Source organism: Eptatretus burgeri, chromosome 11, assembly GCF_056783735.1.
Source record: "Eptatretus burgeri isolate ZD-2024b chromosome 11, Ebu_testis_v1, whole genome shotgun sequence".
Lineage (NCBI taxonomy): Eukaryota > Metazoa > Chordata > Myxini > Myxiniformes > Myxinidae > Eptatretus > Eptatretus burgeri.
In genome coordinates this window covers 68,830,053-68,847,941 of record NC_140971.1, presented here as the reverse complement: position 1 = coordinate 68,847,941, position 17,889 = coordinate 68,830,053, and the positions used below count along the sequence as shown (strand labels likewise).

The window sequence follows — 17,889 nt, the reverse complement described above, 5'->3', positions numbered from 1 at the left end:
CCGAAGATTTAATAAAAAGTGTATTTTTTTTTTTTTTGCACTCCGTGACGTCAAGCCCTAAATACCTTGTTCAACGCAGCATGTTCCCGAAGCACCAAGTCCCAGAACCTGCAGCCGATCTGATTACCACACTGGCCAACTGAAAAATAAACATGAACACTCTGGTTTCCTTCAATCGGCCAAGGTGCTCCGAAAGGGCCGGCACTGCCTGCCGAGCACAATTAATTAAACATTCCGTCGCACGACGCACGAAAAAATTCACGCGATTTACCCTGAATGACGATCGACTGTGACATGTCGTCCTTCTCTTTATTTCCTTCTTTCTTTCTTCTTCCTTCCTTTCTCCAAAGCTAATTGAAACGCGTTTCCCGCCAATAATAGTGACGTCACATTTTATTTTTCGCACTTCAGAGCTTTCAAAAACGACAACAGTAATTAAATATATAAGCCGTATTTTTAATCTCAGTTTAAGATACAACGTGCGATAAGAAGAATGTAAAAATAAAAGAAATATGATTAAAATATATATATATATATATATTGTACTTCAAAAGTAAGTAACATTTAAGCGCTGCAATCTCGCTTGAGGATTGACGGTTTGCCCGTCGACTAAATGATTATACGTCAGGCATAATTTCCCAAACCGAATGGATTTCGTGTCGTATTGGGAGAGAAAATTTAAACCGGTGCAATTTTGCTATTATACACCGCCCTTAATACTGCTGCGATTGACGCTACTTGTCCAGTTTCGTTCGATATTAAAATAAGCGTATTGTCATTCAAATAAGGATGGTAATATAATAAATAAATTTATCATGCTTCTAAAGTGATCAATAGTTGACACGTCATTTTACTACAATTAAGTATATGTACATGTATAAACTAGGTGAATGTACCCGGCGTTGCCGGGGTTCTTTTTTTTAATGAATTTAATCTTCTGTGCATAGGTCTGACTCGAGCCCAGTATCAGTTCCCTTTTGGGCCACGGCAGTCATCGCCGGAGGGGGTCGGTGAGGGGGAAACACCCCCCACCCCCGGCCGAGGGGCCTCGCCACCTAGCCCATAACCTTCCTGGAGCCCGTCACACCATTTTTTGTTTCAGAGGTTTCCTCCTATCTTTCACCTTTCAGGAGATTATCGCGTGCAGACAAACAAACAAACAAACAAACAAACAAACAAACAAACAAACAAACAAACAAAACAAACAAAAACTTCAATATATATATATATATATATATATATATATATATATATATATATATATATATATATATATATACATACATACATAAGATTGAGCTTGATTGCAAAGTTTTGTATAATTTACGTTAAACAATATATTTGGTCATAGTTATGAATCAACAAAGTCTTTGTCTTTCCTTGAGAAATAATATTATTCGACTAAACAATTGTCCTTATTGTCCTCTTCGCTGGCAGAAGAGACGCATTCCGAAGGCGGAAGTGACGCATTCCGAAAGCGGAAGTGACGCATTCCGAAGGCGGATGCTCTGCAGTTTTTGACGCCGATCAACCATAAAATAGGTTTAATGTTCAGAGAATATTTTACCGAGCTGCGGCTCCCCATGAAATGTACGCGCAGTTGTTCGAAAACATTAATTGCAAATAATTTACACATTGAAACATTTGGGCCGAACGTCATTTCCTGCGAGCTGCGCTTGAGGTTGTTTGCTCGGCAAACGAGTTCCTTTAATCGGGGTCTAGAAGAGCAGTGATCGGAAATTGGTCGAGCATGGATCGAGAGCGTGTCCAGCGGGCTATTGATCACCACGGACTAGAACTGCTGGTCCGCCTCAGGGAGGAGAACAAGGACAACCAGACGGTCATCTCCCTCACGCCGCCTCCGCCGCTCCGGTCAGATTTAAATGAACACAACGTGGGAATAGTTTAGTTCAAAATGCGAACAGGTCGGAGGGCAAATCGAGCACGAGATCCCCCTTTTAGACACTCTTCTAGACCCCCTTTTAGACACTCTTCTAGACTCCCTTTTAGACCCACATCTAGACCCCATTTTAGACCCCCTCTTAGACCCCCTCTTAGACCCCTTTTAGACCCCCTTTTAGACCCCCTTTTAGACCCCCTTTTAGACCCCCTTTTGGACCCTCTCTTAGACACTCTTTTAGACCCCCTGTTAGACCCCCTGTTAGACCCTCTTTTAGACCCTCTTTTAGACCCTCTTTTAGACCCCCTTTTAGACCCCCTTTTGGACCCCCTTTTGGACCCCCTTTTGGACCCCCTTTTGGACCCCCTTTTGGACCCCCTCTTAGACACTCTTTTAGACCCCCTTTTAGACCCCCTTTTGGACCCACTTTTAGACACTCTTTTAGACCCACTTTTAGACCCCCTTTTGTACGTAGATTTCAACAAAAGGTTCGTGATTTCACGGCCTATCAGTGTTGTTGCTTCACGTGTCCGTTCCCTTTGACGTTAAGCGTCTCCGGTCCACGTTGTTGCCTGCAGGCAGGACTTCCCCGGTACCCAAAGTTCGGAGAGAGAGTCAGAGCCAGCGGCTACCACAGCGGCGCCGGTGTGGTTGAAAAACCGTATGCTGGAGCTTGTGGCGAGAAAGGCTGACCTCCTATTCTCGGCTTCATGGAAAGCGGGTCCAGAAAGGGTGGACGGAACCGAACAGCGAGAAGAGGGTGGGTTGGAGATGGTGACCTTGTGACTCCATTCGTGTATTTATAACGTAAAACGATTCCATTGACAGTAAGAAAGTTTGTTGCAAACGGGCCATTGCAACTTTTTGAAAATTAAATGTAATCTCCAATTTCATGAGGATTTCGGAATTTGTAAATGTCCTTACCATCTTTGGATTTATATAAGAAAGCAGAAGCAGTCATCGTAAGGTCAAATAAATAAATAAAAAACACCAGTTGATATTCCGGAATTTTTTTTTTAAAAAGGAAGGAAGAGGGCCTTTTTATTTATTACTGGACGACCCGTGAACCCGTTGGCTTCCCGTTGTGACAGCGTTTGATTAAAAAAAAAATTTTTCAAAAAAAAGATAGCTCCGGCGAACAATACAGCTGATGTTGTTTGCATCATTGATCAAATTCTCCCGAAGAGTACTTTACTGAATCGGGAATTGATTTTTTAAATAATTTTTTTCGTTGCCCGATTTGAACGAAACTTGATACTGCCCACCGCAGGAGAATGGGAAGTAAGGTGGCCCTAAAATTTTTGCGCTATCATATACCGTTTTGGCTGTATTTTGAGAACATGCATACATACATATACAAGATGAGAGTTTTAGTAATATATATATATATATATATATATATATATATATATATATATATATATATATATATATATATATATATATATAATATTATTATTTTTTCAAAATGTCTGCTATCTTTTAATACCCGACACGCCAGTTCTTTTTTTTTTACCTCCCTACCCCCCAAAAAATTACACAAGTCACTTCCCAGATATGTTTGTTTTTTTACCCCCAAACAAATATGACGTGGTTCACATACCTGACACGTCACGTACACCCTCACTAAGCCCATTAAAAATCCAATCCACATTTCTAAACAAATATGTAATAAATATATGATGAAATACAATAAAAAAACTCCACACTTCATGCATATTAAAATAATTGGCAATGCCATCTCTCGATTTATAGATCTCCAGTAAACATTTAATATTCAGATTTACATTTGTGGGATGTGGACTCACCTGCACTCACTGGTCTGACTCCCCACTCGCGAAATTGGAGAAAGCATCATGTCGTGAGTGTCGCAGATCAAGAAATGCTCATGTCCGAATTTGTAAACAGATGAAAACCATCTTTAACTAGAGGGGGAGCACTCGGGAGAGTGCAAAACCTCCGCCGCCAATACTGCTGGGTCACTTAAGTGAACCTGATATCCTATTCATTGTAGGTCAAAACGGATCAGACTCTACTGAACCACGATTGAATAAACTAAACTAGATCGACGCGCATGTAGAAATGCCAAAAAAAAAAAAAAAAATCGAAATTTTTTTGAAAACAAAGTTGCAAAATTTCTAAAAAAAAATTTTTCTCCAACAAATTTTTTGGGGGGGTTGCAAATCACTTAAAACATGTAGAAATGCAAAAAAAAATTAAAATATTTTTCAAATAAAATCGAAATTTTTTTGAAAAAAAAGTTGCAATTTTTTTTTTTCTCTAACAAATTTTTTTTTTTTGGGTTGGAAATCACTTAAAACATGTAGAAATGCAAAAACAAAAATTCAAATATTTTTTCAAAATGGCCGCCATAGCGGCCATATTGGACTTTGGACCAAGTCCAAAATGTAATGGCATGATCCTTGGACCATACCTAATCCCCCCACCAAGTTTCGTCGAAATCCGTCCAGGAGTTTTTCCGTAATACTGTTCACAAACAAACAAACGGGTGAAAACAGTAACCTCCGCCATCGAAGATGGACTCATCGAAGAGGTTAAAAATGAAGCTTAAATCATGAAAATGACTTGTCCTGTTCACACAATTTGTCTACATTCTACATCCGTCACGCACTTTGCTCGTTTTAAAACCACTCATATTTTGCATCATTTTAATCTGAAGCATGCACTGAATTTTACTGCAGTAGCTGAAGTGGAACTTACGTATGCAGATATGTACATTGTACACAGATCAGTATTGCTCACATATCGCGCACGGAAATGGGAAGCGGCAGTGAACGGAAAGTGGAAGTTCAGTTCTGTGGCTCGGCTCGACAGAAGCTATAAAAACACACTCAGTATTGACATCGGGAAATGATCAATTCAAAGAATGGTGCAAGAGTCGTACACGAAGATATGGACTTTAGTCAGGCGAGCTTATGTCCGGAGGTGAGTGAGTGAGTGAGTGAGTCAGTCCGTAAACACTTCAGTCTATCACTTGAACCAAACACACGATTTTGATGATACTTGGCCTTATGAGGGTTTATTGACCGCTTCAAAATCTGCACTCATTGAGTGCACTATGGGGGGAGGGGGTTTTTGACGCCCCCCCAAAAAAAATGGTATTTGCTCTCTCCTCCAAAACTACACACACAATTTCAATGAAACTTGATCATAATATTCATCACCCGTGATGGATCAAAATGTATCTGCCACATCAAAATCTGTGCTCATTAATCGGGTTTACGGGGGATTTTTTTGACCTGCCTAAAAATAGGTATTTGCTCTCTTCTCCGAAACTACACACACAATTTTGATGAAACGTGACCACAAACTTCATCACGCATGTTGTACCAAAGTGCTGTGACCGTATCAAAACCTGTGCTCATTAAACGGGTCTACGGGTTTTTTTTGACCCCCCCCCGCCCCCCCAAAAAACTAGGTATTTGCTCTTCTAGGAAACTACACACATGACTTCAATGAAACTTAACCACAACATTCTTCACCCATGGTGTACCAAAGTCTATTCACTGAATCAAAAATCTGCGCTCATAAAGGGAGTCTACAGGGGGGTTCCTAACCCCCCCCCCAAAAAAATAGGTATTTGCTCTATTCTCTGAACTACACACAGAATTTCAACAAAGCTTGACCACAACCTTCATCACCCTTGATGTATCAAAGTTTGTTCACAGCATTAAGTTCAGGGAAAAAGGGGGTCTGCGGGGTTTGACTGTTGCTCCTGATCCAGGTGAGATTCAGGATAGGTGGTCCTAGTTTTAAGTGGTGTAAACCGCTTCAATATCTGGTATGTCCTTCCTTCCGTCCGTCAAAACTGAAGAAGAAGAACCTTTCTAACCCACCATGTTTCGTTCGTTACTCGTTTGTTGTTTAGTTTTTTTGTGTTATTCTTTAGTTTGCATTAGTTCACTCCACCTGTTGGGGAAGTCACCGTCAGTCCCCCACATGGCTATTTTTAAGCGGTGGAGCCGCTTCATTGCACAGCTTCTTTCGGCCGTGGGTGTGATATTTTTTATTCATTATTATCTTTTTTTCAGGATGTATGACAAAATAACAAATAGGAAAAAAAATTGCTTTTTTGTTCAGGATTGCTTTTTAACTCGGTTTGTAGATAAGCCCATTCGGGAGAGTACAGTGTTAGACCTCCTTTTAAGTAACGACCCCAATATGGTGGAGGTAGGGGGAGCATTTAGGATGAAGTGACCATAACATTGTGTTTGAAAAGATTCTGTGAAGGGTTTGAGTTCAGGATAGTAGGGTAAGACTGTTATATTTCAGGAAGGCAAACCTTGAGGGTATGAGGAGAGAATTGGGAGACTCTAACAACAAGACAATCGGCATCAGAGAAATGGGAAACCTTTAAGGAGCAAATGTGTAGAGTGCAGAGTAAGTACATTCCAATGAGGTGTAAAACTAGAAGCAGAAAGAGACCAGGGTGGTTGAGCAGTGCTGATGAGGAACACTTAAAGAGCAGGTTTTGGGTCGCTGATGACTTCGCGTCATTCGAAGGTTGTAAGCACATTAATAATTAATCGTTGGGCAATTATTTTCTTACATTTGAAACTCAAAATATGCTAAAATTAACTTTTAAGTCAAAACTTTTGTCAGTGATCGAAAAACGGACCGGAATTTACCGAAGATGCTGTGACGTCACGTTCTCTGAAAACTTCGTGAACTTTTGGAAACAGCGTGTAAACAATGGCGAGATGCGAATCAGAGAGTGATTTCAGCGGCGATGAAATTGAGTGTTTTCATTCCGATATTGCCGAGGACGAGTCGGAGGATGATGGGAATTTATACTCTGAAGTTTCTGGCCCTGAGCCATATAAATTTGAGCCACTTGCAAGTGCCAGAAAACGGCCTATTTCGTGTACAAGTGGCGGGACTGACTGCCCGGCAGTTCACACTGACAGACTCCACCAGACAGATTGGTTTGTAGATTTTCATTTTCTTGTTCGAGGCATAAAATAATGTAAAGTTTGATTCGTCTGTGACTTGATATAATAATTTTTAACCCTCTAGTCACTCAAGAGTCAGAAATAGAATGAATCAATAATGGACCCAAATATATTATACACCGCAGCCTTGGCGTTAAAGTCTTTCTGACAGCTGAGCTTGACCCCAGCGAATGTGAACAGTTAGAACAAACCGCAACTTTCAAGAGACTGTTGTGACATATTAATACCAAAACATGTTTAGCCTCATTGGGAAATATTCTACCAAATTTAGAAAAAAAAAAAGTTGAAAATTGATTAATTTTTTACAATTGAAATGAAATAGGCCAATTTGCTGATGCTGTTAAAAAAAGCAATTTAATCAACAATAAGTTTATTTGTTGAGAAATTTTTTCATGCTTGTGTTTTTCAGGAAGTTTATTTATGTGTTTTTCCATGTACTCTAAAGAATACATTTCAAGATTTTTCTCACTTAAACTCAACAATTGATTCTGTGACAGAGCAGTTATCTGGAGAACTTGTCAACCAACAACTCATATTCACAGAGTGGTGATCAAATGTGTTTATGCCTTCGTAATCCTTGGCTGTGAAATGGTCACCACAAATGACAAGTCTATCCAAAGGGTCCTCTTTACCCGTTTTCTTTGGGGGAAAATTCGCCCGTTTTATTTGTTCAAATCTTATCCAATGCCGGCGAATGTTTGATTCCTTCGGGAATCGGTGGGAGCGATTACCCGCTTTCCAGCCATTTTCGCAAAACATGACGACACACGTACGAGGCATGATGTACAAATATCCAAATAACTTTGTTCTAAAATAGTTCAAAATAAAAAAAGGATAATATAGACAGTTGCAAGCTCAAAAAAGCGAAAGAACGGCCCTGCGTTCTTTTTTTTTTTTTATACCTGCATATACGTTTTATACCTGCATAAGATAACTATACGTCCAATCATGGAGTACTGTTGCCACATTTGTGCTGGAGCACCGGCTTGCCACTTATCTTTGCTTGATAGGCTCCAGAAATGCATAGTTAACCTGGTTGGTGTGGAGATGGGTTCAACTCTTCATCGCTCTCTCACCATCGGTCATTTGCCACTCTTAGTTTTGGTTCTTCCTGTACGAGTGCTTGGACGCAAGACTCGGTTTGCCATCTCTGCACACCCATGTACTGTAGCTGATCCAAAATGCAGAACAAAAGGCTTTGGAGATGGTTTTATCAAGATGGTCAAGCTTTGTTTCTTGCTTTGGAATTCACTCCCTGTAACGTGCTTTCAATTATCCTGCGATCTACCCAGCTTGAAGTGGAATGTCAATTCCTACTTCTTGCATCATTGAGGTTACATTGCGTTTCACATGACTTCTGCTACTTCCTGTGTCTTTGATGTTTTTTGGTTCACAAAAAAATATTTTCACAAAAAAAATAAGTGACCACTATATTCGTTATTGTTGTGTGTGTGTCTGTCTGTCTGTTGGGTAGTCGATCCAGTCGAAAAAAAAAAAATTGAAATTTGTTCTACCCTTATTATCAGTTTTTCTGTCCATATTGTTACGAATTCTGGCCCGCCTGGCGTGCGATCAGCCGCGTTACTCCAATGGCAGCCGCGTCGCCCACCGGACGGACAATTCAGTCGTGACCCTCCTTGGAACTACCGCCAGGAGCCAGTCACGGGTGGGGGTTTAACCTCACCACAACCCAGTCCGCATTCTACCCGCGCGAAATAGGGTGAATCGCCGAATGTCGATATACCTAAATACCCGCGCGGGTAACCTACCGAGGGGTTGCACCACGCCGCAGGTCAGCTTAGGACACGAACCGCTTAAGCGGTTCGTTCCGTACTACAGGGATAACCGAGCGGTGTTATCGCCGACCTCGACGGTTCAGTGATTCTTCTTTACTCGGGTGTTCAAACCCCACTACCAATTATTTCACGAAGTAAGATGGCACTTTCAAACAGGGAAAGGACGCAACGAATGTGGAACAGTTCAACAAGCACATTTATTATTTACACACACACTCAAGGGCAGTCATGCAATATGTACAGCCAAGGCAAAGAATTCATGCACGTATGTACAGCCAAAGAAATGCAATAAAAAGCAATACCACCGAATAAAGCAAGAATTTGTTTATAAGCACAGACACTTAAGCAGTTCTACTTGGCAGACGGCGCCACACCATGCATACAAAAATAAAAGGAAAATAAAGGACCTCCCTTTCGTGGCCGGTGAACCCTCTCCGGCACTCTCCTCGTCCAGACGCGCAGGTCCACCACAGGCCGCACTGCGGCGCCTCCCGTCCGCGTCTCCACCAACAGGCCGCTCACCGGACCACGAGCGCAGGACCGAGAGAGGGAGACAGAGAGCTCAAGCAACGAGAGCTCATGGACCAAGACGAAGCGTTCAACCAGAAGAACCAGAAGACAGAAGAACCTGAACCAAGAAGCGCATGAACCAAGAAGACCCAGAAGAGGCAAGAAGCGAGAAGAGAAAGCTCCTCGTGCGGTCCGCCCTTTATAGCGCGGGGCTCCGCCCTTCGCCCCACCCTGTTTTCGGCTCCGCCTCCCTTCGAGAAGGTTCCCGAAAAGGGACGTTCCTTCACTCCGACCGCCTCACACCGTGCATCCACCAATCGTCAGCGAGCTGCCCTGTCCCCTTCCCTTCACACCAAGCGCGGGGAAAATAGGCAGGAAAAAACCCCACAGGCTCGCAGGAGCATTTGTCCTGCCAATCCTTTCCGATGCGGAAACCGTCTTACCGTGGTCCGTGAAGGATGGCGTTCGTAAGCGGGCGTAGTGGCAAAGATGGTGGTGATTGTTGTGGGGGTGGTGTGAGAATGGTTGGCATTGTGGAGTAGTTGGTGGTGGCGGTTGTTTGTGTGGAGGTTTGTTGCGTGCGTGGTTTTTGTGGCGTACTTGGTGGCGGTTGTTGTTTGCGTGGAGGTTTGTTGCAATGGTGGCTCAAAATAACGATAGATAAAGAAAAACCCTATCTCAAAGAGTCGCAGCCCGGTGAAACATGAAGAAATTCCCTTTAAACAACGGTGGGGACCTATCTGAACATAAACGTAGCGTCATAACTGATCTGAGGACCTTTATGGTGTATTGCAAATTTCCACAGCCGTAACAATATGTTTGTCTGTCTGTCTGTCTGTTCGGTCCAGTGCTCCGTTAATACAGTGGTGATTTTGATGAAACTTGGTGGGTAGGTTCACACCATGACCTAGTTGTGTGCAAATGAGAACCGTTGCTATGGACACCACCGTTGCCTAGCAAGGAGACTTTGAATTTTTTGAAAAATCATTAAAAAATTATTTTTTCAAAAATCGGGCCAGGAGGGACTGTGGGCAGTACATTCAGCCATATTGTCAAAAAATTCCAGCCAGATCCTATGAAAACTGTTGGAGAAGATAGACATTGAATGAACCCTGGTCGAAAACAATAAAAAAACGAAGTTCGTTATATCTCAGAGACTATGAGTCAGATTTACATGAAACTGGTATGGTGGGTTCATGGTATGGCCTAGTAATGTGTGAGAAAGAACCGTTGCTATGGACCCCTCCGTTGCATAGCAACGGCCGAAAAACCTCAATGTGGGGGTATTTTAACGAAAAAACAATCTGCAGCATTAACCCTTGAAGCGAGAATCATGAATTTTCTTGTGCTTAATCCTCAGGTCATTCCCCATCGAACGGGCCCATCTTGTCAGGTTCTATTGGGTAGGCGACTACCCATGTCTGCCTACCGGCTTGTCTGTCTGTCTGTCTGTCTGTCTGTCTGTCCCGAGCATAGCTTCGTGGGTTTTGATCTGTTCCTGATAAAATTTCGGTGGGAGGTTTATATCATGATCTAGTTGTGTCTTCCTGTGAATGGGCGTGGTGCGCCCATTATGGGCGGAGCCACGCACAAAAAACGTGTTTTTAGGGGGTAGCCGATTTCAATTTGCATCTTCTCCTAGGGGGTTTGTCGAATTTGACAGCGGTTTCGGTATTTGGTTAGCCCAATGGCACCTGCATAGCCCCACGCTGCTCGATTTTATTTATTTTTTTTTTTTTTTCTTCCCAGGGTCAAGGTCACAAGGTCACGAACTTAGAAAATTTCGAATTTTGACATAAAAATCATACGACCGCCCAAACTTTGAGAGCTAGGATGACAATATTTTTTATGCATAATCTTGAGGTCATTCCCCACCTAAAGTCTTGAAACAATTTTGCTCTATCTCGAACACCTTGCCCGTGGCGCCCCCTTCAAGTTTATTTTGATGCTGATTTCATCAAAGTATGGATAGTCCGAGGAGTGCGAAATGCCATATAGCCTATATGACGTTATATTGTTCCTGGAATGTTCCAGAGGAAGTTTTGCACCAAAGGTCATAATCCTTGACCTTTGACCTTTAAAGTTCACAAAGGTCAAATTTTCAAAGTTGTGGGAATCGAACCGGGTTTTTGACCTTCTTCGACGAACTAACTCCAATAAGCTATAGCACGTATCCTGTTTCCTTATTTTAATGTCCACAACATTGTTTTGTGACCTTTAAAGGTTATGCAAAGGTCAAATTTTTTAAGTTGTTGAACGAAACCGGGTTTTCGACATTTTGCAGCTAATAACCTGTCACTCGTACCACATCATGTTTATCATTTTTATAACTTGGTCAAACATTATCACATTGTCTCATCCTTGACTTCTGAAACTATCTACATTGTCAAATACCGCTCGTGAACCATCGTCGTCTTCAGACTTGTTATCTTTCTTTCTTTTATTTTGTTTTGCTTTATCGTTATCTTTATCTAACCTTCCCTTAGCTCCTTACCTAGAGTGGCTCGATGCCTTGTTTGTGGCGATTTACATGAAACAAACCAAAAAAGTCAGCACGGGTTTACCAAAGGTAGGTCTTGTTTTACAAATCTTTTAGAGTTCTATGAAGCAGTGTCTGATTGGGTGGTTGAGGGCAAGGCAGTGGACATAGTATATCTAGACTTTAAGAAGGCATTTGATAAGGCACCACATCGGAGGTTGTTAGCCAAAGTGAAGGCTTGTGGAGAGGCTGGTCAGGTAGCTAATTGGATTGCAAACTGGCTTCGTGGTCGGAAGCAAAGAGTGGCTGTGAGTGGGAGGATGCCTTGCTGGGAGGATGTAAGTAGTGGGCTGCCTCAGGGATCAGCACTCGGAACATTACTATTCATAATTTACGTCAACAATTTGGATAATGGGGTAAAGAGTAAGCTTTCTAACTTTCAGATGATGGTGGTGATCAGATTCAGGAAAGTATTGATACTTGTGTAGATTGGGCAAAAGATTGGCAGATGCAATTTAACAACAAGCAAGTGATGAAAATAGAGATTACATGATGCAAGGGGCAATTTTGGAGCGTGTCACACTGAAGAAGGATCTGGGGGTGGTAATAGATACCGGACATAAACGGGCAGCACAGTGCCAGGCAGCTGTCGGTAAAGCAAATCGGGTTTTAGGTTGTATTCAGATGGGGATAAATTATAAATCAAAAGAGGTGGCGTCAACATTGTATAGGAATTTAGTGAGGCCATATCTCGAATATTACGTGCAGTTTTGATCACCACAGCCTCGGAAGAACATAGCTGCCACAGAGAGGGTTCAGCGCAGCGTTACTATGTAGATTGATTCCGGGCCTAGCTCGACTCAGCTATGAGGAGCGGCTGAAGGAGACAGGGCTTTATGCACTAGAAAGCAGGCGTTTACAAGGTGATATGATAGAGATGTTTAAGATAATGAAAGGTATCGATAAAATAAGTGCAGAATAATTATTCAGCAGGGTAGACAGTGATAGGACCAGGGGCCATAGTCAGTGTTAAGATGGCGGTAAGGCAGGGGTCTCTTACTCAGAGACTAGTTAATGCATGGAATGGTCTCCCTGGAAAGGTAGTGGCAGCAGAAACGGTAGATAAGTTTTAAAGTTGGAATTAATTAGATATGTACCTGGAAGTATTGGAGATATAGGGGTATAGGGATGTTTGCAGGACTTTTAGGTAGCTTTAGCATTGATGGTTGATTGTGTACATGTGGACAGAGTGCTGTTGGTTGGGCTCTCATCAAGGGGGTTGTGTGGTTGATGTTTTTGTGTGTTTTTGTGTGTTTTTTTCTTACCCAAGAACCATCTTTACCCATGCCCCCTTCCCTGGAAAAAAGGAAACTGAAAATAATTTTTCTTTTTTTGGTCTGGTGTTGATGTGGTGCAGACATGATGGGCGAATGGCCTCCACCTGCATCTAATTTCCTTGTGCATTCCTTGTGCAACCCAGTCCCACCTGCCTGTTGTAAGGGAATTTGTCCCTAATGGAGTGTGGGATATTTTGGGAGTTGGTTCAGAATGTTCTTTGACAGCATAATGCCAGCAATCCTCGGAAATTCCATGTAATGTAAATGTGACTTCAAGTCCATTCAAAAAGGTAATTCAAATGCTCCCCTCAATGAATAAAAAATTACCTTCGAAAAGGTAATTATACGTTGGATGGAGTTGACCGAATAGTTTGTAGGCCTAGATATATATATATATATATATATATATATATATATATATATATATATATATATATATATATATATATATATATATATATATATATATATATATATTTTACTTCTGGGAGGTGTGCAAACTAGCGACTGAGCTTGTACACTGCTCGTGTGTGCAACCTCGCCACAAAGATGCACATAACTCGAAATTGCATGATATGATCTTTCACGTCAAACACGTACTGGTGGACATTAAAGATACTATGGTGTCCTTCATGAAGAGTAGGTGAGCTATCGCCGGCACCATGGTCAAATTCCAAGTTCCTGCCCTAACCAGCAGAGGGCATTGCATCAGTGACACAGCCATACCTTCAGCCAATGATGCTGCCCTGTGGCTTTGTGCTGCATATGAATAAAGAAGACCTCCAGATGCACTGTCCAGACCCAAGTGCTCTTAAATGAGGTATAATTCAGCATTATATGTGCTGTGGTTATGACATTTCCCCCCTTCAGACACAATTGCGCAACTTTCATTTATATTCGGTATATAATATAGATGGCCATACAAGAAAATGATGCACTGTTTGTCCCTCCCTTCAGCCAAGATTCCGATGCTCCCACCGCTGGAGACAGTTATGGGGGTCCCATTGGTGATTTGCAGGCAGGCTTTGTGGTCTGCTGTAAAACCCGGTGCACTCTTCTTGGGCAGTGTCTCTGCCGTGCGGGACTTTGGACTTCTCCTCCGGCTCACCTGCTCAGTGGACCTGCCGCGGGATATCAGCGCCCTTGGAATCGTGGTAGGTGTTGTCGCATCAAGGCTGTCCTTTGTAACCTGAAAATATCATTTATAATTGATAGGTATGAAGGATAGAGTTTGACATAAAACTGCCATTTTCTTTGAATGACAGGTGTAACTAGAACGACACTCAGTGGAGCGCATACATCTTCCAGGCTGAACGGTTTATGTTTTGTATCCCACTGATAGGCAGGATCTGCACCTGGACCTGAACCAAAATATAATCTGCTTCTTATTGTCACCTTCCCAGCTCTTCGACCAAGTTTTGTCAAAACCCATTGACAACCTTTTGAGATATTGTCCTATATTTTGTCTTTGGCCCTCCCAATTGTAAAGAATAGCCTTAAAAATTCTCAGATCTGGATCCAGATCTTCACCGAAATTTAATCAATTAGTCCTTGTCACACCCAATCTGTCCACAAAGTGTCATCAGAATTGGTCGATAGCTTTTTTCACGTATACTGCTCACATATCACATCGATATATTTCAATTATATTGTGACTTGTCGCGTGTACAGGGGGTCAGCACAGATGTCATGCACACCTCACACTTGTCGACTCTGCTCCCACATCCTTACTGAAACTGGGACTCTCCAAGCTTACTCCCCTCCTACTTCGATCACAACTGCAGCACCGTTATTTTCCCATGGAGCAGTGACGTCACTCGCGGCATATATTTAATGCATCTCCTGCGACATCTCGGGCGTAGGAATGTGAAATCGCCGGTGTGCAAGAGTGGAAGGCAAAGAAATGAGGAAGACAGCAAAAGGACGGAGACAGAAGTTGCGGGAAATAATTAATGACAAAGACTAATGGTGTGATGAGAAATGAAGCGGAAAAGCGTGAAGGAGAGTGAAAGAAGGAATGTTAGCGAAGTGAAAGGAATGACAGAGGGAAGGATGAGAGGAGAGGAGAGGAGGACGACATGAGTCTCGCTTTCATGCGAATAATAATAACTAGAACTGCCACTTTATAACTGCTGGCAGTGATGACCGGGTACCCAGACGTGTCCGCCTTTGACACAACATGAGACTTAAATCATAGTCGCAAAGTTTCGCATTGAAAGGATAAGCGGTGCCAGAGAAAACATTATTTAATAGTGATACAAACACAGGCCTGCTTCAAGACAGCGCGGAACAGACAAGTTACGAACCGGGCAGCACAAAGCGTTCAATTTCGTCATTACTGGCTACCAGATTCAAATAATTAAATAAATCTGGCTGCCAAACCGCGTGACCGATCAGGTTGAAATTTTAAACTTTTGTTTCGCATGTCGGCCAAATTATAAATCTAAAGTTTCGCATATATAGATGCAGCGGTTCCAGAGTAAAAATTAATGAATATTTATCCTTCAATCCAAGATTGCGGCCAAACCATGTGACTTGTGACGTCATAATTTTACCACGCCTGCATACACGATGGTAGATGATAACCTATCAAAGAGAAAATTTGCAATTATGTGATTCCAGAGAAAACATTATTTAATCTTTTTCTTGAATCCAACATGGCTGCCAAACCATGTGACCTATCAATTAGAAATTAACAAACTTGTATTCACTGCTCATATGCAATAGGTGTGTGAAGTTTCCCCTTGATCAGATCAGCCGTTCTGGAGAAGGTGTTTGAAGGTTTTAGGCTAAATTCAAGATGGCTGCCAAACCATGTGACTTGTGATGTCATAATTTTTACCATGTATGCAGACATCACCGAGGATGACAGAAGCAAATTTTCACTTCGATAGGTTAAGCAGTTCCAGAGAAAACATTATTTAATATTTTTCTTAAATTCAACATGGCTGCTAAACCATGTGACCTATCAATTAGAAATTAACAAACTTGTATTCCCTACTCATGTGCAATAGGTGTTTGAAGTTTCCCCTTGATCAGATCAGGAGTTCTGGAGAAGTTGTTTGAAGGTTTTAGGGTAAATTCAAGATGGCCGCCAAACCATGTGACCGATAAAGAAGAAATTAACAAACTTGAGAAAGGACCTCATGGGGAATATATGTGTGAAGTTTCGTCTTAATCTGTCTTGCCCTTCTGGAGATTTTAAAAATTTATTCATTTTCAATCCAAGATGACTGCCGAACCATGTGACCTATGACATCATAAATTTAAATTCTGCTTTCCATCGTCGACCCTAACAAGTTTGTGAAGTTTTGTGTAAATCGGATAAGGTGTATTTTTCTATCCAAGATGGCCACCAAAAAACCATGTGACTTCTGAGGTAAAATATTTTTGCCGTGTATGCAGACTTGATGTGAGAAGGCAGTTGCAAATTTTCACTTCGATGGCTTAAGGAATTCCAGAGAAAACATCATTTAATATTTTTATTAAATCCAACATGGCAGCCAAACCATGTGACCTATCAATTCAAAATTAACAAACTTATATCGCATATATGTCCCGAATACAGTTGTGAAATCTCACCTTCATTGGACCAGCGCTTCTGGAGAAGATGTTTGAAGGTTTTAAGGTTTTTTCAAGATGGCCGCCAAACCATGTGACCCAACAAGAAATTAACAAACTTGAAAAAGGACCTCACGGGGAATGTACCTGTAAAGTTTCGCCTCAATCTGTGCAGCCGTTCTGGAGAAGAAGATTTAAAAATATATATATATTTCAAAACAAGATGGCGGCCGAATTACATCACCGATGACATCAAAATATTTTTTTTCTATGATCAATTTATGTGTAGATGACGCTCAAGAAATTTCAAATTTTTGCCATTTGGCGTTCTACTTGACGAATTTTCACCGGGATACCTCTTCACCGATGACGTCACGAAAAAATCACACGTATTCCTGATAGGGAGCTTCGTAAAATGTAGCAAGCGGAAATTTTTTCCATTGCACGGTTTCAGAGATACAGAGGTCCAAAGTTTATCTTTTTTTTCAAGATGGCACCCATACCACGTGACCTATGACGTCACAATTATCAATTATGTATGCTATCAAAAAACATACATACTGTGGTGAAAATTTTGCGTCGATCGGACTTGGCGTTTCTGAGAAAATGGCTTTTAAAGCGAAAAAAATCCGGAAATTTTGCAAATTTGCGGTGGAAGAAAAATAATAATAAACTTAAGAAAAACAATAGGTTACCCAGTCAATTTGACTGGGTACCCTAATTACAAGAAGGATCAATCGAGCCCCAAACAGAATCCACAACCCTCTCAAGCTGCAAAGCTTCGAATCTTTCAGCCTTTCTCTGCCCTTCTTCTCCTCCTTCAGAGCTTCTACAATCAATAATTTTTGGAGAGTAGGCCCGTATTTCAGCCTCCCTCCTCTGTCTTTCGGTGTTCCTTTTTCCGCCTAGTATGTTAGTACTGTACGTGTAAATGTTCAATTAATTATCCAATCCTTTTATTTTTTTCCAGATTTTACTCTATGAAATTCGACTTGCGTAAAGGTCCCAGGAACGGAACCCTTATTCAAGTCAACGACTGTCTGTACACGCAAAGTTATGGGTTATGTCTGATTTAAATATTTGCATTAAGGAAATGGGGAGCGGGTCGAAATGGGACATGAAAAATTAATGGGTCAAAACATTAGGTGGAATTTCTTTGATGTGTTTCAGGCATTGATGTGAAATGCACAAACATATGGAGTACAAGTACAGCCTCGGTTGCTCCCAAAATTCAATTTAAAAAAGAAACTCTGACAATGTATAAGCACAGCCTCATTCACTTCCAAAATAATAGTCATGAAAAAAAAAATGCGTGCAGTGTATAGGCACAGAA

General features: G+C 41.5%; 2 protein-coding genes across 8 annotated transcripts in view; one reads left to right on the top strand and one right to left on the bottom strand.

The window, feature by feature from the left end:
- Window positions 1-431, bottom strand: part of TUBE1 (tubulin epsilon 1) — a 37,972-nt gene extending 37,541 nt beyond the window's left edge. For 3 of the 5 annotated variants that reach the window (XR_015049429.1, XM_085846792.1, XM_085846793.1), the window contains exons 1-2: window positions 272-430; window positions 66-139 (exon numbers count right to left, since the gene is read on the bottom strand). Coding sequence is in view for 3 of the 5 variants with exons in the window: in XM_085846792.1 (XP_085702918.1) it covers window positions 66-139; window positions 272-296 (99 nt within the window). In the remaining 2 variants the exon portion in view is untranslated. Of the gene's footprint in view, window positions 1-65; window positions 251-271 lie in introns of those variants that run through there. The other 2 variants (XM_085846794.1, XM_085846796.1) reach the window with 2 other exon arrangements.
- Window positions 432-1,635: 1,204 nt separating this feature from the next.
- LOC147017302 (uncharacterized) overlaps window positions 1,636-17,889 on the top strand; it is a 39,817-nt gene continuing 23,563 nt past the window's right edge. The window contains exons 1-4 of one of the 3 annotated variants that reach the window (XM_085846790.1): window positions 1,647-1,872; window positions 2,479-2,660; window positions 11,666-11,748; window positions 13,953-14,149. In XM_085846790.1, the coding sequence (XP_085702916.1) occupies window positions 2,611-2,660; window positions 11,666-11,748; window positions 13,953-14,149 (330 nt within the window). In that variant the 5' untranslated portion in view covers window positions 1,647-1,872; window positions 2,479-2,610. Of the gene's footprint in view, window positions 1,873-2,478; window positions 2,661-11,665; window positions 11,749-13,795; window positions 13,816-13,952; window positions 14,150-17,889 lie in introns of those variants that run through there. The other 2 variants (XM_085846789.1, XM_085846791.1) reach the window with 2 other exon arrangements.